The sequence below is a fragment of the Chelmon rostratus genome, chromosome 23 (genome assembly GCF_017976325.1).
Source record: "Chelmon rostratus isolate fCheRos1 chromosome 23, fCheRos1.pri, whole genome shotgun sequence".
NCBI lineage: Eukaryota > Metazoa > Chordata > Actinopteri > Chaetodontiformes > Chaetodontidae > Chelmon > Chelmon rostratus.
In genome coordinates this window covers 17,683,026-17,709,340 of record NC_055680.1, presented here as the reverse complement: position 1 = coordinate 17,709,340, position 26,315 = coordinate 17,683,026, and the positions used below count along the sequence as shown (strand labels likewise).

The 26,315-nt window shown below is 44.0% G+C and overlaps 1 protein-coding gene across 2 annotated transcripts in view; it reads left to right on the top strand.

Annotated features, from left to right (window-relative positions):
- The window catches only part of LOC121626441 (F-box/WD repeat-containing protein 7-like), a 30,643-nt gene extending 7,206 nt beyond the window's left edge, over positions 1-23,437 (top strand). The window contains exons 1-13 of one of the 2 annotated variants that reach the window (XM_041964950.1): positions 6,782-7,045; positions 9,718-9,800; positions 10,130-10,265; positions 10,941-11,075; positions 11,177-11,300; positions 14,135-14,271; positions 14,374-14,487; positions 17,394-17,575; positions 18,152-18,377; positions 18,483-18,549; positions 19,153-19,296; positions 20,796-20,945; positions 21,062-23,437. In XM_041964950.1, coding sequence (XP_041820884.1) covers positions 7,007-7,045; positions 9,718-9,800; positions 10,130-10,265; positions 10,941-11,075; positions 11,177-11,300; positions 14,135-14,271; positions 14,374-14,487; positions 17,394-17,575; positions 18,152-18,377; positions 18,483-18,549; positions 19,153-19,296; positions 20,796-20,945; positions 21,062-21,195 — 1,671 coding nt within the window. In that variant the 5' untranslated portion in view covers positions 6,782-7,006 and the 3' untranslated portion in view covers positions 21,196-23,437. Of the gene's footprint in view, positions 1-6,781; positions 7,046-9,717; positions 9,801-10,129; positions 10,266-10,940; positions 11,076-11,176; positions 11,301-14,134; positions 14,272-14,373; positions 14,488-17,393; positions 17,576-18,151; positions 18,378-18,482; positions 18,550-19,152; positions 19,297-20,795; positions 20,946-21,061 lie in introns of those variants that run through there. The other variant, XM_041964949.1, reaches the window with a different exon arrangement.
- The last annotated feature ends 2,878 nt before the right edge of the window (positions 23,438-26,315 follow it).

The following is a 26,315-nucleotide window of genomic DNA, read 5'->3' as shown; positions in this document are numbered from 1 at the left end:
TTTATTTCTGGGAATCGATTAACGGATTAATCTCTTGATTAAAGTCAGAGAGTGAAACCTGACGCCTGCTTTTTCCCGACGGTGACGGGATGATGTGGGTTCAGTCTGTTCTGCTTTGTGCTTCAGGTCTGCGTCCACATGTGGCGCAAATTTTAACAGAATTTTCTGAAATTTGGCTAAAGAAATGCTAATTAATGAGTTTCCATTCACTGCTGATAGAAATCTTTGGTTCACGGGGGTAAACAGCTGGTGGAGTTAATTCTCCAGTCGGTGAAATTTGATTCTTGAAGATGAAGCCGTTGGAAAACACGATGGAAATCGATCGATGTCGATGCAACATCAGCCAAGTGTGAAGACGTTTTTGAAATATTTACATTTTGTTTATTATTTCTGCTCATTTCTTTTTAATGTGCGTCAAGCTGATGGATTCACTCTGACGTGAACGTTACTTCAGAGATCAGACGCATCTTTTCCTTCCTCTGTGAGCCTTCTTTCCTTCCTTCCTTCCATCCTTCCTTCCATCCTTCCTGTCTTCTGTCCTGGTTGTAAACACTGCTGAATCTCGATTTCTCCCCTGAGAATGATTGTAGCTTAGACACACACACACACACACACACACACAGCTACTCATTAAAATATACATGAGCACTAAGTCCCTTACATCCCTGCAACACTCGCTGCATTCATTATTGATGAGCACACACACACACACACACACGCAGAGCCTCTCTGCAGTCCGAGTGTGTGTTAGCTTCATAAAGCACCTGTTGTTTGCTGCATTGCACCTCTGTAATCTGTCCCACTGGAAACACAACGTCTGTGTTGGGATCCTGTTGGATCAGTAACCACAGGATCTGTCTGAGGAGCCTGCGTCTCATCACTCTCAAACATGGCCTGCACGGGTCCACTGTGGTCCTAGAGACTGAGACCGGACCTGGACCTGGGTCCAGAACTATGCTTTAGCTTAAACACGGTTTGCACTGTCTCCTGTGTCTAAGCTTTGAAAAACACGTAGAACTTCGCCATTTCTTCTGCGTGAAGCTAAAACGATGCATTTTATTGTAACTGTGAAGGTGTCGACTGTCGACAGCTGTCGGTTTTTGGCGAAGGCGACAGGAAACTCACAGCAGCCTCACATCCCATAAATAAAAGAGATTTAGAGGTGAAAAGATTTGCTCAGACTAACCTTCACTCTAGTTTTACTCGAATCAAACCGCGTCACAAATCGTTACGTCTTCACGGGGGTCAAGGGTCAAAACCTGGAATGTGAATCGTTCACTAAAGCCAACGTGCTTGTGAGGATTTGACTTGAAATTTTCAAAATAAAAGCGTAAGTGTAGCGAAATAAATATGCACACTAGCATCAGAACAGGACAAAGAAGTGCTGCTCAGACCACGAGACGAACATGCAAAGTGTGATAGCTTGTTCTGTTTGTAAGGACCGGGGCTGTTGATGCAGTGATTGACAGCGAGGTGGACCAATCGGTTCATGCATCGCTGAAAGAGTGAGCGGGACGCGGCCTCCTGCAGGGAACTGGACAAATACGCACAATGTAGCTGCAGCATCTTTATAGTTCATGTTTCCTCACACAAAAGTGAGAAAAATTCAAATTTCAGCTGCACTTCAAAGAGCGCTTTGAACACGTCTGTGCCGGCGGCTGCAGACCTCAGAGCCCTGCAGGGTTGGCCTGTTTGTTGTTTGTAGCACGGTTGGTGCAGAAAATGAACCAACTTTAACTGAGATCCAGTTTCTGCTGGACTCTACTCGCAACATTCGCTCATCTACGCACAGAGAGATGAAACATCATCTCCTGAAAATCAATCCTTCACACATTCCTCTGATCTGCTCCCTCGCTCTCTCTATTGATTCTTCACACACTCGTAGGCTAATCCAGCTAGCGTGGCTACACACACACACACACTCTCACTACACACTGCACACACACTACAAACAGAGGCCACATCTGCCTCAGTCTTTGAAGTGGTTTTCTCTGTTTCCAGTGTCTGAGATTGGTTAGCTGCAAGGATAAAACACACACACACACACACACACACAATCTCACACACATACACACACACACGAGTATGTGTGTTTTCCCGGACATGCAGAAGAGGTTTTATCAACACACACTTGAAGACGTCATTCACACACACTGTCACAGAAACACGTCCTCGAGTGTGGGAAACAGTCAGCTGTGTTAATGCACAACACACACGTAACACACACACCAGATCAGGTTTTATGAGACCATCAGAGGGAGAGACTCAGTGGGTCTGCATACCAGAGAGAGAGAGGGGGGGTGAGGGGGTGAGGGAGGGTGAGACTTGCATTTTCTATCTGCAGATATTTTGTATAAATACTCAACATTATTGCTGATGTTTCCTCTTGAATACAGCTGACCTGCAGCTACGAGAGATTTATGAGTCATGGCTGCCACCCAGGTGCACATGAACTCCTGTATCAGCCTGTATTAGCCTCACTGTGACTCTGACCATCAGTGAAAGTGCCTTACTTACAGGCCGGCGACAAATGAAAGGAAAAACCAACATAAAGTGTCTTTGTGAGCTGTTGCCATTGATTTTACAAGTCTCTGGAACTCTACAGGAGGGATGAACACCATTCTTCCAAAAGATATTCCCTCATTTGGTGTTTAGATCGTTGACTGTGAAGGCCACGGCACATGATTCACATCATTTTCATGCCCATCAGAACATTCAGTGAGTCCTCGTACCCAATGGATGGAGGCACTGTCATCCTGGAAGAGACCACTCCCATCAGGATAGAAATGTTCCATCGTAGGACAGTGGTGATCTCTTAGAATTACTTTGTATTGATTTGCTGGGGCACCTCCCTCGAAGGGGACATGTGGACCCAAACCATGACAGCAGAATGCCCCCCACAGCAAAACAGAGCCTCCAGATCCCCTCACTGTAGGGCTCAAGCACTCAGGCCTGCACCTGGATGACTCAACCAGATCACTTTTTCCACATGTGATGTGCGTTCATCTGTAATGGGGGCTTTATGCAGTGCAGCCCCCTGTAATATCCCTCTCTGTGTAGCTGTTGCTGCAGTCTGATCACGTCCTGCACTGACAGTCACTGTAACATGGAGGCTGTTTACGTATTCTCCATGGTGTAAAACCAGCAGACAGCCTTCCAGCCACTGTCAATCAAACAGACAGGGACACGCCCCTCCAGCCAGCTGAGACGACAAAGACCCCAAAAGACCTTTTCTCTTTAACTGATAGAAAACTGTTAGCAGTGCATTTAAAGGATAACTTTAGTTTTTTACAACCTGGACCTTATTTCTAGCATTAAATACGACCATTTACTCACCCAGACAACTTTGGTGGCATTTGGAGTCGTTTTGAAGAAATTAGCCCCAGAGGAGCGGCGCGTATATCCGTATAATGCGAGTACTCGGGGCATCCATGCGCAGCCTCTATATAACACATAATCTGCAGAAACTCGTTCATATTCCAATATTTAGTTATGATATCGGTATGATAGTTTAGCTGTAGTTTGGCACAGCTATGGTTCGTTATTGCGTATTCGTAGCCGACCGCCGCAGAGTCAGCCGTGTTGTGGCTGGCTGCTCGCAGCGCCCGGCGTTCGGTAATGACATCATCCACGTCAGAGGTAGTTGTCGAGAGACGCCGGATGTTGATAACATGCCACCACGGGCTCAGAGGGGAATAGCACCAGCATATCAGAACAAAATATTGGAATATGAACGAGTTTCGCCGCAGATTATGCGTTATATAGAGGCTGCACATGGATGCCCCGAGTACTCGCATTATACGGATATACGCGCCGCTCCTCTGGGGCTAATTTCTTCAAAACGACTCCAAAGTTGTCTGGGTGAGTAAATGGGCGTATTTAATGCTACAAATAAGGTCCAGGTTGTAAAAAACGAAAGTTATCCTTTAAAAAACATCATTTTTGACTGTATGTGACCACGCCCGCCTCGCTGTTGCTCTGGGTGACATATTCCTTCATTATAACACACTCACTGCAGTTTATTTTGACTCAGTCCCACACACACCGTCCTGCTGCCACAAATACTCACTACAGCATCAAATGTGGATTAGGTCGCCGCTGAAAATAGTCCCCCCCCCCACAAAAAAAAAGAAAGAAGACAAAGATGTAAAACAGAAAGAGGGAGATGTTGAATTCAGATTTATGATGGTGTGGACACGAGAAGGATGGAGGAGGAGAGAGAAAGAGGTCAGGATTGGTAACAGACGTAGAGAAAAGAAGGATGGAGAACGTTTTAGAGCAATGAGGACGGAGAGGAGAGAAGGAGGAAGTTAGAAACAGAAGAAGAAGAGACAGAAGGGGGGGGGTTCAGGGCAGGAAGGAGTAGAATGAGAAAATGACTAGACGATGCAGGAAGTGAGGAGTGATGATGTTCAGGTGCATTATGGGATTGATCGGTGGTAGAAACTGAGACGATGACAGGCGGAGAGAGATTTACAGATTAACAGGTCCGGAGGTCAAAGGTCACCCGGGCCCTGATGAGGCTGATTGATAGGGGGGATGGAGCCAGGGGGCGGGATCAGAGCAGGCCAGGTGATTGGCAGCTGGTGTGGGAGCATGTCTGAGGGTTGTTTGTTTCATTGTCTGACAGCTTTAGCTACTGGAACAAATTAAAATGTGTGCATGAAAACACATGAGGAGGTTGTGAAATATGGTGTTTTGTTGTGAATTAAACTAGCAAACAGTTAATGAACGAGGTAATTGACAGAAAACGAACTGACAACCATTTTTTATGATCATTTAATCCATTTTCATGCAGTAACATTCGTGGATCCATCGTGTGTTCTTGTGTTTTACGCCTGGTTATGACTCTTTGGATTTGGTCTGGACTCTGGACTGGAGTGTGGACCTGTGCTACGTTTCAGGACTGGAATGCACTGCAGCGAAAGGTGTTTCCAATAGACGGTTTATTCCAGCCCAGGTTTATGTACAGCGGGAACAAAATATGAGAAACACCTGTGAATGTGAGACGGTCCAGCAGAGCGCCATCACAGACACCTTTCTGACTCGGCGTCAACAGAAAATCATTATGGGGCGCACACAGAGAGGACTGGCTGCAGGGCCGCTGCACTGGATCACATTAGACTGTACAGGTGTTTCTGTTTCTGAGTCCTTCGTCCGTCTGAACACGTGAGGACGAATCAGCTCCGGGCTTCTTTTTTTTGATGCGTCTGAGTACATTTCTAATTGAAATAATGTGGAGTGGTCGGCTTTCTGTCGACATCTTGAGGCCTCCGGGCAAAGATGACGAGAATCCAGAAAGAAAAAGAGGTGGAGAAGGTTAGAAGAGAAAACAAGAGGAGGAGGCTGAACAGGTGAGGGAGGTGGAGGGAGGTGTTGTATGTTTTGTCTCTCCAGGCTCTGTGTGAAGGCTTGACCTCCCAAATTATACCCCAGCACCTCCTGTCTGTCTGTGTGAGAGAGTGAGAAAGCCTGTGGGGGTTTCTGTGTGACAACCTTAAGGTCAATCAGCTGTGAGAAAGCTGTGACCTCCAACAACCCCCTGCTGGGCGTGTGTGTGTGTGTGTGTGTGTGTGTGTGTGCGTGTGTGTGTGCGTGTGCGTGTGCGTGTGCGTGTGCGTGTGCGCGCGCGTGTGTGTGTGCGTGTGAGCAGGTACGTGTTCATGTTTCTTGTCCATCTGGACGGCCTACATTTTATCCATGCTAGCTGCGCGGCTCTAGGGATGGAAATATCAGTCCTTTGGTCGGTCCACCACTTTGGTCCAGACCAGTTTAATTAGAGACCAGCTGGTGAACATAGTGGAGCATTTAGCAGCTAAAGAACCAAATATTTCCCTTCTGGAGCTGGAAGAGACCAAAACAGAGCTAAAACAGAGCTAAAAGGGAGTCAATATTGGACTTGTATTCATCAGGTAGCTAGAAGCACGACTCCAAATTAATGCTACAGTTGCCCTGCATCTGCTGGAAGTGTAAATAACTATTTGTTAGTTAGCAAAGTTAGCCATATCAACTATAGAAGATAATATGTCGGTGTTGTATTCGCAGCTTGTTTCCACTGCCCCCTAGTGGCTAATAAAATCAATTGTTACAGGTTTAAGTAGAAGTCAAACTTCTCAGATGTTTCACGATTGACCAAAACTGAATAAAATTCAATTAATATCTGATCAAAGAATGAGTCAACATGAGGAAAAAACTGAGGATTTAGCGCCATCTTGGACTCACAGACACTACATTTGACACCCAGCCACAGAAATACTCACATGTTTTACTCAGGTAAAAGTCGCAGTACCACGGTTTAAAAATACTTTTTGTAAAATCACAAAAGTATTCACATCAAAATATACGTCAAGTAGAACCAGTAAAAGTGCTCATTGTGCGATGTGTTCATCACTTTAGTGGGTAGCTCGGCCTGTCATAATCGATCACAGTTCATCCGTTTTTCAATCTGAATGCTATCAAATAAATGTGATGGGAATGGAAATACTCAAGTGAAGTACAAGTACCTGCCCATTGTACTTTGAACTAAAACTCTTGTTTAACTTTTGGACGCAGATGCTTTAAATGCGGCTGCGTGGATTCATTTGTGTCCACTCTGGAGCTCCACGTCAGATTATTAGATACATGTTCTACAGAACTCTTTTCAGTCTGCGGCGCGCGCGCGCACTCACACACGCGCGCTGCACGCGGCTCCACCCCTCCCTCTCCCTCACGAGGCGAGAGAGGCATGTCCCTGCGTGTTCCTGTGGAGGTCGAGCGACGCTGAGGCTGAACAGAGAGAGAGAGAGAGTCTTCCTCAGCAGCACGAGCTCCGCACGGGCTGATTCCGCTCGAGCTGATCGGTTTATTCTCCTCATCGATTCACGCGCTGACCGGATGGATTGTTGACGTCACGCCGCTCCGCTCTCGGATATTCCTCTCGCGGATTTCGTCGCTCTCGTGTTGATCCGTGGTTGTGATATTTGTGAGTTTCTCGGTCTCCGGGAGGGCTCTACCTACCGGGGCAGCCATGGGTTTCTACGGCACCTTGAAGCTCATCTTCTACAAAGTGAGTATTGATTATTGGCGGGCTCGATCGATCAGTTGATGTCAGCTGCTGCGGTGTGATGTCTTTGGGTTTTGTGTCATTGGGGGCTGTCGTGCAGGTATTCAAGGTTGTCAGGTCCGTACGGCACCGGGATGACAAGGCGTTTCTCTGACAGCGGAATGCCTCAGTGGCGCGTGCGTGTGTGTGCGTGTGGACCACTGCGGATGTGAGAGAGAGAGAGAGACTACTCATTTAATGCCCCTCCTGTGTCTGATCTGATTATTGATTATTGATCACCCACAGCTGTCTCTCTGTAGGTGTCTATACTTTGAGCTTCAGCAGATCAGCTCACTGAGCCATTGAGCAAAGCGTTGCTGAGGGTTTGAATCTGTGTTCAAACTGCTGCAAGTCGCATGGATTGGGCCAGATATGGAATATTCCAGGTGAATAAAACAGCAGCTGTCTGCAGCTGAAATAAAATCGTGCTAAAGTTGAGTATCTAGTACTTCTTAAAGCCATTTGCTTCCCTAAAACAGAGGCGTAGAACAGCACGGCTGCTGTGAACTGACATTCTTGGGTGTATAAAGCAGCAAAAATCTACAAAAAAGACTTAAGATCAGACTAAACCTTAGCATCAGGGCCTGTTCGTCTTCAGAGCAGCAAAACGCAAGATGAAATCCTAAAAAATGGGCACGGTTGGCTTCCCTACACATGAAAACACAAGTAAAAGAGGGATTTTACACAGTACAGCTGCTGTAAACTGCTTTCAATTTGGGTGAAATATGGTGTAAAAGCAGCTCCCTCAGCAGAAATCTCAGAAAAAGACTTCAAATCAGACCAATATTTAATGTCTTAATGCTTGTTCACCTTAAGCCCGACAAGCTGCAAGAATACAACCATAGAAATTTGCATTTTTTGCTTCCCTCCATCATGAAAATGCAGATTATAGAGGGAACGTTGACAGGTCAGTGTAAGGTCACATGATTATTATGTGCTCATCATGTCACTATGGTAATGTTACAGAGATGCTGTAGCTCCGTAACATACAATAAGGTCACTGAAAATGACCTTTTCCATATTAGAGACATATTATCAGTATTATTATAGTAACATAGAGATTTTCCATTAAAATGCAGATGTGAAACACAGCAGAGCTGGACTGTTCTGGTTTTAACAGTAAACACATTTCTGCGTCCTTCGTCCTCATGTGAAGTTTTTCTTTTTGCTTAATGAAAGCCACACAGACGCGACATCTGTTATTAAAAAGCCAGCAACACTGGGGGAGAAAAAAAGGTCTGAAAATGAAAAGCAGATTATGAGTTTAGGCTCTGAGTTAAGAGCTGAAATCACGGCCGTATGTTGTCGATGCTGTGAACGTGAAAGTGTCGAGCGTTCCTGTTTTAATGTTAATATATAAAATCGTTGACCTGAGTGTCGTCTTCTTGTGCTTCATTTCGTAAAGTGACTCAGATTATGCAGCCAGTCAGAAAACACTGTGTTCACAAGAGGATGCCAAGAGGAGGAAGGGCACACACACTGTCCTGTACATCTCCAGCCTCCTGTGTGTGTGTGTGTGTGTGTGTGTGTGTGTGTGTGTGCGTGCGTGCGTGCGTGCAGAGCAGCCTGTTAGCGCGTGCTGCTCTATTTTAGACCGGTGCTGCACCGGCGACATTCCTGCGATTTTCTGCATTCCTGCGTTCATTCAGTGAGACACAGAGAGGAAAGAGATAGAAAGCTGATTCAGAGCTCGGGCTCGCTGTGTTTGCGTTGCTTCACAGCGTAGGTGTCCTCACTGTGTTTGCAGTCACACACAAGGCTGCAGTTTATCTGTATCTCTTCATCAGTGACAGCTGTTTAGTCTTTTTTCTTCCCTTCGGACCAGAAGCCCATTTGTAGTAACTGAGGAACTTTTCTCGCATTTCGCCGCATTAACACATGTAATTCTGTCTAAGTTCAGTAGATAAGAAATCTGCTTTCTGCATGTTAGATGCAAAAACCGGAGCTGGTGGTGATCAGATAAAATGTTAACTATGGGTCCATTTTTGTTCAGGAAGGCCACGGCTATAAACTGACTTTTTGGGGTCAACTATTGTTAATTAAACATAAGAAACCTGTAAAAATTAATTTAAATTTAGACAAAACAGATCTAATTCTTGTTCATCCACATACAAAAATACAACCTGAGAATATGACAGTTTTTTGCTTCCTTCTGTTGCAGTACAAATACAAATTGTAGATGGATACTACGCAGTAAATCCTCACAAAACTTCACGATGTGCCGTCTATCGATCATCATAGACTCAGAAGTGGCTGTAGTAATGTTAGAGAAATGCTACAGCGTCACGTCGTTAATGTGGACTCGTTTTTTCACTGCAGAAACATGCTAACACTAGCAAAAAGTTCACAGGAACGCGCAGGATACAGATCAATTCCCAGATTTTTAAGATAAAATAGATGAGATCAACTTTATTAACGCCCAAATGGGGAAATTTTGTGTTACTATCACTCGTAAAGACAATGGAAAATGGATAAAAATCTGCCCATACGCTTCATACATTGAGCCACGAAGCTACTTTCACATAGTGTAGAATGACCGATAGAACACGTGTTACGGGAGTCGCGGTGGTTCGATTGATTTCTACCTCGAGCACAGATGAGTGTTACTGTCTCTGTCGTTGTCTTTTAACCACCAGATGAAGAGGAAGTTGGATCATGGTCCAGACGGCCGGCCGTTCCATTCAGGGAAGAAGCACTGCAAAGGCAACGGGTACCTCAGGTAACACGTGCGTTTCCTTTAGCTAGCCAGCAGCTAGCTACAACAACACAGCGACATTTTTTATATTGTTGGTGCCAAACAAAGGAGATCAGAAGTAAATGTAGTTGCTCATCACTGTTGTTGTGGTCTTTGAGTCTCCATAATTAGCATTCTGCTAGCATTCTGCTAGCATTCAGCTAGCATTCTGTTAGCATTCTGCCGGATGTGTTTTATTCCCACAACAGAACACACTTTTTGTTCATTATAGATCTTATTTTTGGCAATTTGTATCACTGGCTTGCAAATGCTAACTGGCGCAGATGCTAACATCCCTGTCTCTCCACCCCCAGCCCCTCCAGTCTGGTTCAGGCCACGCCCACCACATTCGGCGACCTGCGGCTGGCCAATGGGCACTCGGCTCAGCGGCGGCGCGTCACCTCAGGCCCGCCCCCCTCTGGCCTGCAGGACTGGCTTCATACCTTCCAGGTCAGCACACACACACACACACACACACACACACACACACCCACCCACACATTCCATCCTCACCACTCTACAGCTCGCTACACCCGAAATCTGAGATGGCTTCACTTTTAGTTCGTCCTCATCCTGCAGTCCTCATCCTGTTAATTAAAGAGTTAATTAAAAAGTTAATTATCCCACTTTACATAACATGTTTCATTACAGGTACTTGTAATGCTGAAACGGAAACAAACTACATCCAGTTAAGATTATTTGCTGAGACAACACAGACACAGACACACACACACACACATTTCTTGTGTGTGTGTGTGTGTGTGTGTGTGTGTGTGTGAGTGTGAGTATCTTCCGCTTCCTGCACGTAAACACAGAGTGTTGGAGGAGCGCTGCCTCCGAGCTGTTCTTATGTAACGAATGAAAACACACACACACACACATTCAAATGAAAACCGTGGATTTCTCTTTTCCTGCTGGGGGAAGAAGTTCAAATGATTTCAGAGACGCGGAAACACTTTGAAACACACAGACACAGAAATACACACAACAAAGCAAAAAACACACACACACACACAGAAAAAAACACTGAAAGTAAACAGAGAAAGAAACGCCAAAATATTCTCAAAAATGTCCCGCTCCTCCTCTTCATCCTCCTCTCTTTCGTCTCCTCTTCCACCCCTACAGATGTGGAGCGGTCCCGAGAGGCTATTGGCTCTGGACGAGCTGATCGACAGGTGTGAGACCAGCCAGGTGAAGCACATGATGCAGGTCATCGAGCCCCAGTTCCAGAGAGACTTCATATCCCTGCTGCCCAAAGAGGTACCTGCACGTGCAGTCAGAATGTGACCAATCACAGAAGGGGGGTGAACATGTGTGCACTGGGAGCATTGTTTGATGTGTGTGTGTGTGTGTGTTTGCAGTTAGCGCTCTACGTGTTGACCTTCCTGGCTCCCAGAGACCTCCTGCAGGCTGCTCAGACCTGCAGGTACTGGAGGACCCTGGCTGAAGACAACCTGCTGTGGAGGGAGAAGTGCCGCGAGGAAGGTAAACACTCACACGCTGACACAGTGAATACACAGTCCACCAGGTACTGCTCGTACATCTGTGTACTCTGTTGTTGGTTTACCTGCTTACCTGGCTTCTCTCTTCAATTAGTATTTGTTTATTTTCCGTTTGGCCTTCCCTCATCTGTTTCCACAACAGATCCACTATTACAGCTGTATCCACACATATAATATATGTTCATTTTGATATTTTTTTAGACTGCATTTCTTTCAATGTGACGTTTATTAGGAAAAAATCAAACCATGGAGTTACACACGTGGCATAGAGAGGACTGTGAAAGAACATTTAGTCCGTAATGGAGTATATTTCACCAGATAAAGTTGAATTAATGTTGTGATTTTGTTTTTTAAATGAAAAAATGCTTGGTGCCAAGTCAAACATTTCTTGGGCAGGTGTGGTCTTGCTGGAGGAACATGGACTCAGTATTTGTAAAATATTGCTGTTGGTCTAAAGTATATGTAGTTTAATTTGTGGCTGATTTTCTAAAAGAGCTGCTCAGTGTAGTTTTATCAAACATTACTCAAACAGGAAGAAATGATGCATTTGTTGGGGACTATTTTCAGCCGTGGATTAATCCACATTTGTGTTTGTGTTTGTGGCAGCATGTATGAGCCAGAATAAACAACACCGTGTGTGTTCATGGTAATGAAGGAACATATCAGCCAGTGACTCATTAATGTGTTTTTAATAGTTTTTGAGCAACAATGGAGCTCTAAGGCACAGAGGAAGAAGATTTATCAGACATCACTTATGAGTGAAATCAATTCATTGTTAGATTTGTTCTTTTAATGGGATTTGTTATATTTTCCCCACTGTGTATATAACCTTTCATAATGTTTCCCTTTGATATATTTTGATTAATCTTGTCCCAAAACCTTGAAAATGAAGAAAGACTGTTGTGAGTGTTCATCACATGGTGCCTGAGCAGTGACTCTGTAGGCAGCAGTAGTTTCCCGGCAGCAACATGAGCTTCGTGGATGTAAAGAGCTTTCTATCCTGAATGTAGCATGCAAACACAGCTACACACAGTCAGTCAGTCACTCCTCCTTCATTCAGCGCAATGCAGTGGATCTGTGTGTGTGTGTGTGTGTGTGTGTGTGTGTGTGTGTGTCTGGGCGTTCTGCCAGTCAGTCGAGATTCACTGCCAGCACTCAGCAGCCATACCAATGAGCCTACCTCGCGTTAGCACCACGCCACAGCCATACTAATGAAGCCAGCGCTAACTGCAGCTCAGCAGCTTCATAAATAAGGCTAATTTGTATTTGCGCTACACCCCTTCCATACCAGTGGGAACAGTGTTGGAATTAGCTAGCACTCAGTGAGAATATAAATGCAGCTAACCTGCATTATCAGAATGCCAATTACATACTAATGAAGCTAGCGCTGGTATTATCTTACAGTAAACTCCCATCCCAGTATATCATGTTGCGCTACGCCTCAGTCACACCAGTAAAGGTTACAGTAGCCTCAGTGAGCTCTCATTACGGCGATAAAACTCAATTAAACTCATGTTAGCTCAGACTAGTTTCACACCAGTGGAAACCACAGTAGCTAATGTGTCCAACCACAGCCTGACAGTTGAAAACTGGTTGCTCTTTATCATAACTGTTCAATTAATGCTAGCTTACTCTTACATACTGGTGAAAGTAGTGCAGCCATGTTATCTTATACCACATTAATCAAACTGTTGAGTCCTGTTAGCTTGAGGTCATATACCTTTAGCTTACACAAAATTTACCAACCAAAGACTCAGTAGCAAATGTTACCACAGTCAGTTTAATGTCTGTGGTTGCGGCTATCTAAACTGAGGATTACGCTAGTAAAACTACAGAAATTTACAGCACGGCCATTATAATAAGACTTACACTACTGTCATACAATGAAACTGCAGTAGCAAATATTAGCTCATACCACTGCAATTAAATTAAGTTAAACTAAATGCTCATTAGCTCACTGTAAACTGTATCAGTTTAATAGCTGTAGTTTGAGTTAGCTTCTTTGATGATGAATTCCATGAAACTACAGAAGCTAACGTTAGCTTATACTGTTGTACCAGTTTCATACCACAGTGGCAAATGTTATCTTATACCACCTTAATAAAACTGATCCTTGCTGCCTTCAAGTACACCCTCTACTTTTAGCTTTTATCAACCAAACCAAGTACCTAGTGTTACTGTAAACTGTGTCAGTTTGATAGCTGCAGGTGCTATCTGATGGTGATGTCTATGAAACTACAGCAGCTAATGTTGGCTTGTGCTGTGAGCTTACAATGTTAGCACTCATAACAATTAAACTGCTATTAGCTTACACGAGTGATGCCGGTGAAATTAACAATGTTAGCTTATACTAACTGAAACATACAGTTGAGTGTCATTGGTTTCAAGCACTACACCAGATATTTTTAGCTAATACCAAATTATCAACCAAAACCGACCAAAGACTCAGTAGCTAATGTTAGTGTAATCTATGTTCTGTGTAGCGACTGCTTTTGCTAGCTGATGATGATGTTTGTGAAACTACAGCAGCTGATGTTAGCTTACACTAGTCATCCCAGTGGAAGTAGCTAGTTAGCTTATAGCACATGAAAAGAAATGTTGAGTCCTGTTTTTTTCAAGCAATATACCAGATATTTTTATCTTGAACCAAATTAGCAACCAAACCAGCCAAAGACTCAGTCGCTAATGGTCGAGTAAACTATGGTCAGTTTAAAACCTGTAGTTGCAGTTAGCTAATCTGATCTAACGTCAGCAGCTAATTACTAATTGATTGTTCAGTTAATTATTGCAGCTCTATTTTGCTTATTTTCTCCCCAGGTATATCCGAGTGTGCGTTGTCTCGTCGCAGGAAGTGTGTGCAGCAAGGCGTGGCGGTCGGTCCGTGGAAATCCGCCTACATTCGACAACACCGTATAGAGAACAACTGGAGGAAAGGGGACACAGGAGAACCCCTGGTACACAGTCACAGTCACGTACACACCGACTCAGCCGGCCTGTATTTGATGTGTCAACGTGGATTGAGTGTCATTAAATCTGTCTCCGCTTCTCCCTCGAAGGTGTTGAAAGGTCACGATGATCACGTGATCACGTGTCTCCAGTTCAGCGGCGACCTGATCGTCAGCGGCTCCGATGACAACACGCTCAAAGTGTGGTCGGCCATCACTGGCAAGGTAGGACGCAGTGTTTGTGTGTCAGCAGAGACAGACGTATTGATTATGTAAATTGCGATTTTCCGCTGCTTGAGCAATAACCACACATTTGTGCGAGTGTGTGTGTGTGTGTTGCTGTCAATAGTATTTCTACAACCACTTGTTCTCTTGTGTTTTGCAGCGTAGGTACATTCACCAGTCGTCATTTTAAAAGCAATGCTTTTATAATCAGAACAAGAATTACTTTTATTTCGTATTGTTTCCAGGTTGTGAGTCGATTTATTAGTTTCTGTAAAGTTCAAACTGTAAAATGTGAATTTGAATGAAACCAGGTTTGCTGTTAGTGTGTCGGGCTGCACACAGCGGTGCACTGATGGCTGATGAGTGGGAATTTGTCATTTGAATTTGCCATGCTAACAGCTCTGTGAGGCTGTATTTATCCACAGTAGTACTTTAAGCTAAATGCTAATACTCTCCTTTTGACAATGCTTACACGCTGATGTTAATAAGATATAATGTTTACCATGTTCATCTTCTCAGTTTAACATATTAGCATGCTAACATTTGCTAAGTAGCGCTAAACACCATCCGATAGCAGCTGAGAGCGACCGACGTGAGTCATTCCACTGTTGTGTGAGAAGAAAGTCGCCTCTTAATCTGGCTCATTTTCTTTTGTCCATAATGACAGCGTGGCAGTGAGCCAGCCTGAACAGGACCAGGACCCTGAAACTGAAGCAGCTAAATGGAGTTCAGCCATCACTAATCTTAAATACACTTCTCCTCTGACATGTCAAACATCAGCAGGGAAAAAGGCCTAAAAAGGCTTTTTCACATTTTCTCCATAGATCAGCACATCCAGGTCGCTGTACCTGGACCACGTCTTCACATCCACGTGTGTGGTGGCTAAATAATGTGCATCAAATTTAATTAAATCATATTTTTTAATAAAAAATGGGGAAACATTAGCTTTATCTATCATACATTAAATATATCTCATATATCTTTGACTGTTGCTCAGACAAAACAAGACATTTTACACCGTTTTCTTACATTTTAAATGCAAATGAATGAATCAAGAATATGCTCGGCAGGATATTCAGCGATGGCGGTACGTGTGACGCTGTGTGTTGCACTTGAAAGTCGCTCATGAATTAGAATATAATATGATAAAAGAGAGGCTTTTATGTAGGTCAGCATGACCGGATAGGACACTACGAGGCTTACGCTGCTGAATAGAAAAGAATACAGTAGAATAAAATAGAACAGGCGGCAGGCGGACCAGTTGTGTTAGTCTGGGTGTGCCGCTGATGTTGTTGAAGCGCTGAAGCCGCCTGAGGCCTCTCTGAATCCACAACCCGCAGTATGTGTGTGTTAAAGGCGAAGAGACTGTTTGTCTCTTCTGTCTTTACACAAACACAGCAGTGGTGAAGCAGGACTTTTATTCAAGTACTGCACTCAAGTACAAGTTTGAGTACTTGTACTTTATTTAAATGTTTCCGTTTTATGTTGCTTTATATGTCTACTCCCCTACATCTCAGAGACAAATACTGTACTTTTACCTTAACTTCTCTCTGACAGTTACTACAGTTACTACATTTTACTGCATCATCAACACTTTGACTTCTCATACTAGAGGTACATTTTGCTGATAATGCTTAAATACTTCAGTCAGGTTTTAAATGCAGGACTTTTACTTGTAGTAGAGTATTTTCACATTGTGGTATTAGTACTTTTACTTAACACACACACATGCACACACACACACACCCCGACAGCCTCTCTCTGGTTTCGGTAGAACATTCTTTAACCGGACACACCTGCTCTCTCCTCCGTCTAGACCTGCCCTTTAGTGTGTGTGTGTGTGTGTGTGTGTGTGTGTGTGTGTGTGTGTGTGTGTGTGTGTGTGTGTTGGAAGAGTCTTGTGCTCCCTGCGGAAAGAAAAACACACACACCCTCATCTGTAGCCTGAAGGGACGACAAGGCATGTGTTTCCGCTCGTCTCTCTGTGAAACAGCGAGTTTCTGCGAGCCGCAGTATCTCCCTTTGTCTCAGCAACAGTTGCCAAGGCAAAGTTTTCCTCTGTTGCCGCGGCAACCACCACTACAACACCTTCAAGGTGAAACTGTATTCTGTGTGTGTGTGAGTGTGTGTGTGTGTGTGTGTGTGTCCTTCAAGGGTAGCTGTGAAAGTGGAACAAATATTGACACACATACTTTTATATACACGCATTCAGAGTTTACACACACACACACACACACACACACACAGAAATATAGAAATCAGTTTTCTTCCCATCAGACTGTGAATGATATTTCAACTAACTAATTAATACATCGATGGATTTAATCAGCAGCCTTGTTTTTTTAGCTGATGGGATTTTTGTAATTAGTAAGTAAATTTGTGAAATTGCAAATTAATGTATTACACAGAGAAATTAGTAAAAAAAAACACATAAATGAACATTAATGAAGTTCTGATTTTTATAACAGTTTTCTGTTTTTTTTTTTAACCAAATCTGTTTTTAATTCAATTTACAGATTAAAAGTTGAGCTCATAGGTAATAAAACTGCTCAGTTCAGTGCAGACAGATTTAGGTAAGAGCGGAAACAGGAAATCTCCACGAACTCCGGATCCTACACTTCCCATGATGCACTTGGGTTGCATCTGTCTTTAGACCCTCTCTGAAACTGCATTTTAAACTTTATGCTCCCAGTTTTTAACACTAACAAATCTAAAAACCAGGATAACTCTGATGACATCACTGTGACATCATCAGGGTTAGTCTCCAGATCTGCAGAAAGCTTCTTTAAAGAACCTTATAGAACTGTTTTCACAGGCGGAGCAGTGCTTCACATGCCTGACCTTTATTTGTAGACCCGGCAGACAGCCGATTCAAACACTGAATTGTCGTCATCTCTGTCCCTCAGTGTCTGCGGACGTTGACGGGTCACACCGGCGGCGTGTGGTGCAGTCAGATGGCGGCCGCCACGGTGATCAGCGGCTCCACTGACCGGACGCTGCGGGTGTGGGACGCCGAGAGCGGCGAGTGTGTCCGCACGCTGTACGGACACACGTCCACTGTGCGCTGCATGCATCTCCATGGCAACCGGTAATGCACACACACACACACACACACACTCCTGCACACCCACAAACATTTACACACTCATACCTACACTCTAATGACACACATGCCCTCTGCATGCTGCTCGTCTCCATGGTAACCGCATAACATTAATGTATTCATTGTACATAAACACATACAAAACTTAAAATACACACACAAACACAGTAGAACTATGCACACACTCTTAAATATGCACAATAATGATTACACACACACACACACACACACACACTAAACACAACCTGCACATAAACACTAATACAGATTAATGAATATACACACTACATACACACATACACTGTACAGAGGGAATGCACGCACACACGTACACACATCATAAACTCACTAAAAGCATGAACGCACACATATAGTAACAGGAACACACACACGAATACACACACACAGCACAGACATGATGAAACTGGGTCACACTAATTTAAGACACACACACGCACACACACACACACACACACACACACTAACCTCTGCTTCACTCGATCTCGAGCCGACCTGATTGGCTGCCACTGCAGTGATGTCATGCCTCTCTCTCTCTCTCAGGGTGGTGTCGGGCTCTCGGGACACGACGCTGCGCGTGTGGGACGTGTCGACGGGACGCTGCGAGCACGTGCTGACGGGCCACGTGGCGGCGGTGCGCTGCGTTCAGTACGACGGCCGGCGCGTGGTGTCGGGCGGCTACGACTACATGGTGAAGGTGTGGGACCCCGAGACGGAGGCGTGTCTGCACACGCTGCAGGGACACACCAACAGAGTGTATTCGCTGCAGGTACGCACACACACACCTGAGCGGAGGAGGCGTGAGCGACTGTTTCATGGAGCTTTATTTTCCAGTGAAGGTAAACGTCCGTCTCTGTATGTTGCGTCTTTGCAGTTCGATGGTGCGTTCGTGGTGAGCGGCTCGTTGGACACGTCAATCAGAGTCTGGGACGCAGAGACAGGTACTGATCACTCCCTTCGATCCAGACGTGAACAGAAAACATTTTATTTAAATTGATTAGCCGGGCTGAAAAATGAAGTCCGCTCCAGCAGCCCTGCAGTAAATCCTGAAGGCTTTTTAGACGTTTGATTAAACTTTATTGGCATTTTGAGGGCTGTAATCTGTGAGAGGTGTTTCCAGTATTTTGTCCAACATCAGCGCAGCCAGAATTACTCCAATAATATGTTACGAATCAGACAAGAAATAAAATAAATCTAAATAGTTTGTTCTGGTTATAGAGAATCATTTGTATTGAAGGTTTTGCTAAATTCATTTGCATTCTCTTTAAATTCTATGAGATAAATCTGTTAGCATTGCAATAAATACATTTAGATTAAACTCCAACAACAAAAATACAAGCTCCTTGAACTTACCATAAACCAAACTTCGTTCAAAGTTAAAGAAATCTGCCAAACGTGACAGAGGCTGCACCAGTTTTCACTGTGTAAACGATGTTTGAGCACATAAAAACCTGCCCGCTGGTTAAATCCACCTGAATCTGCGATAACACGCCTGCGGATTAGAGGGAAAACAGCTGAGCTGAAGCTGGGTGTGTCCTGTCCAGGTGGGTGTGTCCACACGCTGACGGGCCACCAATCGCTGACAAGCGGCATGGAGCTGCGCGACAACATCCTGGTGTCCGGGAACGCCGACTCGACGGTGCGAGTGTGGGACGTCCGGACGGGACAGTGTCTCCACACGCTGCAAGGTGAGAGACCGTCACACTGTGTGTGTGTGTGTGTGTGTGTGTGTGTGTGTGTGTGTGTGTGTGTGTGTGTGTGTGTGTGTGTGTGTGTGTTGAGAGGAAACATGGCAACAGAGATATGAAGGAAACAACAGTGGGAAGTGAAGGAAAGAAGGAGACAAAGGAGAACAAAGTAAAGGGGCAGGAAGTTGAAAGGAGAAGACATGAATGTGAATTTTTTAAATATATTTTCCACAGAATAAGTACTTGTACTTTGATTCTTGGAGTACATTTTTTTTGCTGAAGGTTTTGAATGCAGTACTTTTACTTGAGTGAAGGATCTGAATACTTCTTCCTGGCCGGTGATCATAATGGAGCGTTTAGCAGCTACAGAGTCAGATATTTCCCTCAAGAGTTGATGGAGACTGAAGATGAATATTTTTCTTTTTCTATCGTGGGAATCAGTCGTAACGCCTTCGTCATGCAGCGCTACATGCAACGAGGAGAAATCTGACTGCTTCAGTGTTTCATTTGGTGGTCTTCAGTCTATAAAGGATATTTGTCAAAGCGATGCTGTGCTGAGATGGATTCTGTATGTCAGCGGTCAGAGGCTGCTGGACCAGACGGGCCGGGTTCGGTGTTGAGCTCTCAGCCCCCCCTGTGTGAGATTTCACAGGAATTCTTCGTCTTTCTTCGGTGCTGCTCTGAGATGTTTTAAGAAGGTGAACTGCAGGCCTACAGGAATCCAGTTTGCTGTGATTAAACCCTGGATGAGACCAAAACCAGAGCTACAAGAGAGTGAATACTGGTCTATAATATTTAGAGACTTTCTGCCCTCTAGTGGTCATTTGATGCACCTTTACCATCCGTTGGCATGTGCAGGCTCTGGTCTGCGATGCTTCAGTCTCAGCAGCACAGATGTAGACCATCTTACACAGCTGCACTGAATCTTTACTCACAACGACTTTGACGAACATCTCAGTTTTACGACTTTGCATTCTGAGCAGTTTCGTCGTTATCCTGGACTCATGTTTTGACATTTTACAGTCGGGATCAACAGATCACAGATGGGATGGCTGTGGTTAAATTGAATTTGGAAATTGCTTTGGCTCTGATGTCACCGCCTCTCTCTGTCTGTTCTCACTGTCTCGTTCTGATTGGTCACACATCATGACTAACAGCCTATCACAGGCAGAAGAGGCTGGAGCTGTGTGTCCAATCAGAGCTGCAGCCCTAAAATATATTTGAAACTTTACAAGATGTTGCAGAGCAGCTCAGTTCAGAGGTGCAGTACTGACATTTCTGTCTTTTTTTTACAGTATTGCTTTATTTAACAGGAAGTATTAATACATGTTAATGCGAGCGTGTCAGCGTTCACCAAAAGTCTGAAAAACAAACAGGATGTAAAAGCAGGAAATGAAAGCACGATGCAGTGAATGAGTTGTGACAGAGCACGTGCAGGACTGTTGCGATCTGTGTGTGTGTGGAGGTCAGAGGTCACGGTGTGATCACGTTTCCTTCAGGTCCCAACAAGCACCAGTCGGCGGTGACGTGCCTGCAGTTCTGCAGAGGTCTGGTTCTGTCCAGCTCCGACGACGGGACCGTCAAGCTGTGGGACCTGAGGACCGGAGCCTGGCTGCGAGACGTGGTGGCGCTGCAGAGCCGGGGATCAGGTCAGGACCGTCAACGCACACACACACACACACACACACACACACACACACACACACACACACTGTACGGTCACCTGAGTGAGTCCAAACCAATCACACACCTTCTTTCTCCACAGGAGGTGTTGTGTGGCGAATCAGAGCGTCCGACACTCGGCTGGTGTGCGCCGCCGGCAGCAGGAACGGGACGGAGGAAACCAAACTGCTGGTGCTGGACTTTGACCTGGACGACAGGAAGAAAGAGACGGAGTGATGTCATCAAACGGAGACAGGAACGGTGATGCCTTGACGATTTTGGAGTTTATTTTTTAAAGTAAAAGACTCTTTTTGACCAAAGTCATGGCTGGATCTCCACCAGTCCGACAGGCAGGTATGAATGTTACGGCGCGTCCTGATTGGCTGGACGGACAGAAGGACACAAGAACCATGCGGATGATTCACGTAACGGCCAAAACGCTGAAGAAAAACGTTCAAGGTTGACATGGACGACACCAAACTGACGCAACAATCAAGTCGCACCCAGAGGACCACCACAGAATCAGCCTGGCGGTCGCTATGGCAACAAATGAATGTTTTTGACGCTTTGACGGACAGAAAGGTGGATGTAAATGGTTTCTACGACAACAGATGAATGTTTGATGAACGCAGATGGATCTATGTTGCTCAGACATCATTCGGAGACGTTTGAGAGGAAACGATGGATTTTGGGGATTATTATGTGTGACTGATGCGCAGATTCCAGCCAATGGGGGTCGAGGGCATTGACTTTTCTTGCTGCTGAACCAATGAGGAGGTCAGACGGCGCTGTTTAAACAAACCAATCCAAATGTACCAAATCTTGAATGCTGGAGGCGACGCAGACGGACAACGATGCTAAAAACGAATGTGAAGTCCAGTTAGCAGAGTCTCGTGTTCAGTCAGTGTTGTTTTCGTGCCACAAGTCGTTTCCTTTCTTCTTTTTTTGAGCTTTTTTCTGTTTTTCGTTCCGCAGCGGTTGGCCAGGTTGCTCGTCTCCGTTGCCTCTCGCCTTTCAGTTATCTCAACTGGTGAAACCAGGAAAGCTGCTGGTGGATCTATGGGAGCAGAAACCAGAAACCACAACCGGAGCCTTTTATCTGCAAAAGTCAAAACAAAGCCTCACTTTCATTCAAGCTTTACAGCCTCGCAGCTGCCTTTTCCAAAGCGAAAAGCATTATTTTAAAGGCTGAGGAGGATTATTTTTATTGCTCCAAGCTGCTATAAATCTTTACAAGTTCAGCGCACACTAAATCACTCACAGACGCGCATGCTTCAGGGATTTGTGGCGCAATTTTAATGCAAATCAGTATTCCTGCTAAAAGCGAAATAAAATGCAGAAAACATGACGGAGAATAGTGGAGGCACAGACCGCCCCTCAGCTCCACCACAGAGGACATGTTCACAATCCACAGCGGGAAAAGCAGAGGTGTCGATATTAAAACTAAACACCATCACGTCCAGGGTCCTGGTGTTGTTCCTGCTGGTTCACTCTCACACTCTCATGGTTTACTGGGACACTAAAATATGAATGTTATAAGTCACACCTGTGTTTTTCCACCTGTGAATAGTGAAAAGAAGATCTGTAGCTTCACTGAAAACCAAATCACTCAACTAGTTTCAATCAGGGATTAATAGCAGGAGTTAATCCTGCTGAATGTAAAATAATGGTCATTTTCTATAGAGCCGCTTTTCAGATTTCACTTTTTATTCCTACAAGTGAAAGTCAGAAAAATCAAATCTGTGAGAAAATGAACCAAATCTGCTCTTAAATCTGCTTTTAAAGGGCTTTTACTCACTTTATTCAGTGATTTCTGTTTTGCTTTCGCTCATAATTTGAGTGTAGACGCCGTCAAAACTCAGCTCAGACACTGAATTCTTTTAATATTGAAACCTAAATAACACTGAATTTAAGCAGTTTGTGGTTTTGACATTTCAAAAAGGGTAATTTCAAGTTTTGCAATTTCAAAAATCTTTTTTTTTGTCTGGTTATATTTCCCAATATAAAAGATATAGAATTCAAATTCTTTTTATTATTTTGGCCTTTCTGTGCTTCCATAGAAGACTTTTGATTTATCTTCTTTAACCCAAATCTCTAAAGCGTCACTCCTCATGTTTTCCTCAGCTCATCAAATATTTAAAAAAAAGATTAATAATTTAAAACAACTCCCTTTACCAGATATTAATCCAATAAGCTGTCGTTGCCAGGCAACACCTCCAGCCAATAAGCAGACGTTTGGGTGATATTTCCCCCGGCAACAAGTGGTATTTCAGTCTTGTTCCTGGATAAGTTGACCTTTGCAGGTGTGAGGCTCTGGAGAGGCGACGCTGTCCTGTTCATGTTGTCATGTAAAATACTGTAAATACAAAGAGGATGTACATATTCAGCTTTTTATAAGACGAAAACAGAGGAAATATTGTTCATGGTGGAAAGAGAACAGGATGGAGGGATGAATGTGGATCAATAAAGATGAGTTTTATAAAGCGCTGAGTGGCTGATGTGTTCATTTTCAGAGATGTCTTTATTTATGTAGAGTAATGTTTGCGCTGAGGTCGAGAATCAGACATTAATCAAATGTTAAACGTTTACAATGAAAATATTAAAAGTACTTTTAATCATAGGCAGATTAAAGGATGTCTTGTTAAAAAGAGCCCTGCAGTGTTTAAAACAAATGATCAAATGTGGAAAAATTCACAGCACGAAGAATAAAGATCGAAGATTAATCATTAAAAATGTGTTAATGTGAGTCAGACTGAAGAGTTTATGTTGAATAACTGAATTTTCATCAACAGTCTACAGTCACCAACAGCTCAGACTGCACTTGGTTGATTTGAGCTGAAATGCTAACAATATGCTAAAGTTCTGATGTTAAAGGATAACTTTGGTTTTTTACAACCTGGACCTTATTTGTAGCATTAAATACGACCATTTACTCCCCCAGACAACTTTGGTGGCATTTGGAGTCGTTTTGAAGAAATTAGCCCCAGAGGAGCGGCGCGTATATCCGTATAATGCGAGTACTCGGGGCATCCATGCGCAGCCTCTATATAACGCATAATCTGCGGCGAAACTCGTTCATATTCCAATATTTTCTTATGATATGCTGGTGCTATTCCCCTCTGAGCCGGCGGTCGGCTAGTTTAGCTGTAGTTTGGCACAGCTATGGTTCATTATTGCGTATTCGTAGCTGACCGCCGCAGAGTCAGCCGTGTTGTGGCTGGCTGCTCGCAGCGCGCGGCGTTCGGTAATGACATCATCCACGTCAGAGGTAGTTGCCTAGAGATGCCGGATGTTGATAACATGCCACCACTACATCTCCTTAAAGGATAACAAAAGTTATCCTTCATGGAGATGTAGTGTTTGCCATTGTAAGTTAGCATGCTAGCATGTATTTGACAGATTTTGACCTGATGATGGCGCCAGATGAAAAATCATCCTAATAACACATCCAACACATTAAAGAAGTTTAATTTAGGATTGTTATTTCATTAACTGTTTATCAGTAACTATTATGTGTTCTGCGTTTATATATTGAGCTATTTTCTTTTCATGACATTAAAACATTTGGACGACAACATCGTCTGCAGACATGATGGTTTAACATCTTCTCGAGCGATGATCATCGACTTTTAGGCCACAGCGATAATTCTGAGTGATCAATTTTTGATGAAAATATCACAACATGCATTTATTGTTGATGATGCTGCAGCTTCAGATGATTCATGTAAGAAAAGTTGGTGATGTAGTCCAGGTCTGTACTTTCCTAAAGATTTTCTTTGTAATTTGGCTCTAATTATATGGACAGTGTTTAATTAGTCCACTTATAATTAACTAATTGAAAGTAATTGGAACCTGGAGTCTTTTAATCAGTGCAGAGCAGCAGGTCGGCCAACATGTGGGGCACGTGTTCAATTCAACACACAGTGCACGAAGAACGAAGGTTCTGCCCGCTGCACAAACACGAGTTAAAAATAAAGAAGAACTCGCTGCAGTCACACACGACCGGTCTGCATCCAGCCGCGTGGCCCAGAAACTGATGGGGGTTGCCACGGTAACGACTCCAGGGGCCAACGTCTGCCGCGATTGGCTGTCCGCAAATGAGAAATTCAGAAAGATCAAGGCATCAAGATGTTCGTACTGAGCAGTGGTGGAGGAAGTACTCGGATACTTTACTAATACCACAGTGTAAAAATACTGCATTACAAGTCCTGCTCGGAAAATGAGTAAAAGTATGTGAGTATAATCAGGAAGATGTACTTAAAGCATCAAAAGTAAAAGTACTCAGTGCTGAAAAATTACCCCAATAAGTTGATAGTATATCCAATGATGTATTATGTATCCAGACAAGAAGTACAAAGATCTTTTACTTCACCAGTAGTACAAAAGTACTCATTATGCAGAATGTCCCTTTTCAGAAAACTTCTAAATTCTGAAGTACTTCATGTTTGAAAAGTCAAAGTGACTCCTCAAACTTTCTAAACCTCAAAATTATTCTGTTCACCCTCATTTAAGATGTTCAGTGCTGATACTTTTGTACTTTTACTTAAGTTGAGTTTTAAATGCAACACATTAACTGGTAACGGAATATTTCTACTCTGTGGTATTAGAGCTGAATACTTCTTCCACCGCTGAGTGAACCTTTGTTTTCATCTTTCATGTCTTTAGATGTTGTCGTTGCCGGTGAACGGCCTGTTTCACCTCTTCTTCAGCAGAGGCAGAACTCCTTCATCTTCCTCCACGCTAGCCGGCGGCTTCAGTCTGTCTGCGCGCCCACAGCTCGGTGTTTGTGTTTCTCTGCGTGGGCGTCGGTGGGAGAGCGAGGAGGCGACATGTGGGACGCGCTTTCATGTTAGTCTGAGCTTCATTGATAAAAAGAACAACGAGGCTGCTTCTGGTTCATCACATTTAGCACATCTGGATTGTTTTCCTCCTGCTGGCTGCGACCACATGAAATAGTCTGATATTATGGGTTTCCTGTTTTTGAGGCCTTTCGGTAATAAAAAGTGAAAAATGTGAGAGTTTGATCCGCAGCAACCGCTGCAAAACCTGAACTGACACAGATTAAAGACACTAAGAACAATATTTAAATGTTTACACATGGCTTCACCTTCCCTAACACGTGACAGGCCTGTAAGGCACGTGAGGCACGGTTTGATGTCTGGTAATAAAAACGTAATAGTTATTATGTGCAATAACCTCTGTGATTCTTTGATTACAAAACATCCAAATCCACTACTGCTGGACAAAAGACAGTTTAAACTTTCACAGTCGTAATTTTTTGCTCCTTATTTGCACCTCCATTTGCTGTTTGCACCCCCACCGCCCCCCCAACAACACACTCCTCCCAGCTTCCGGGT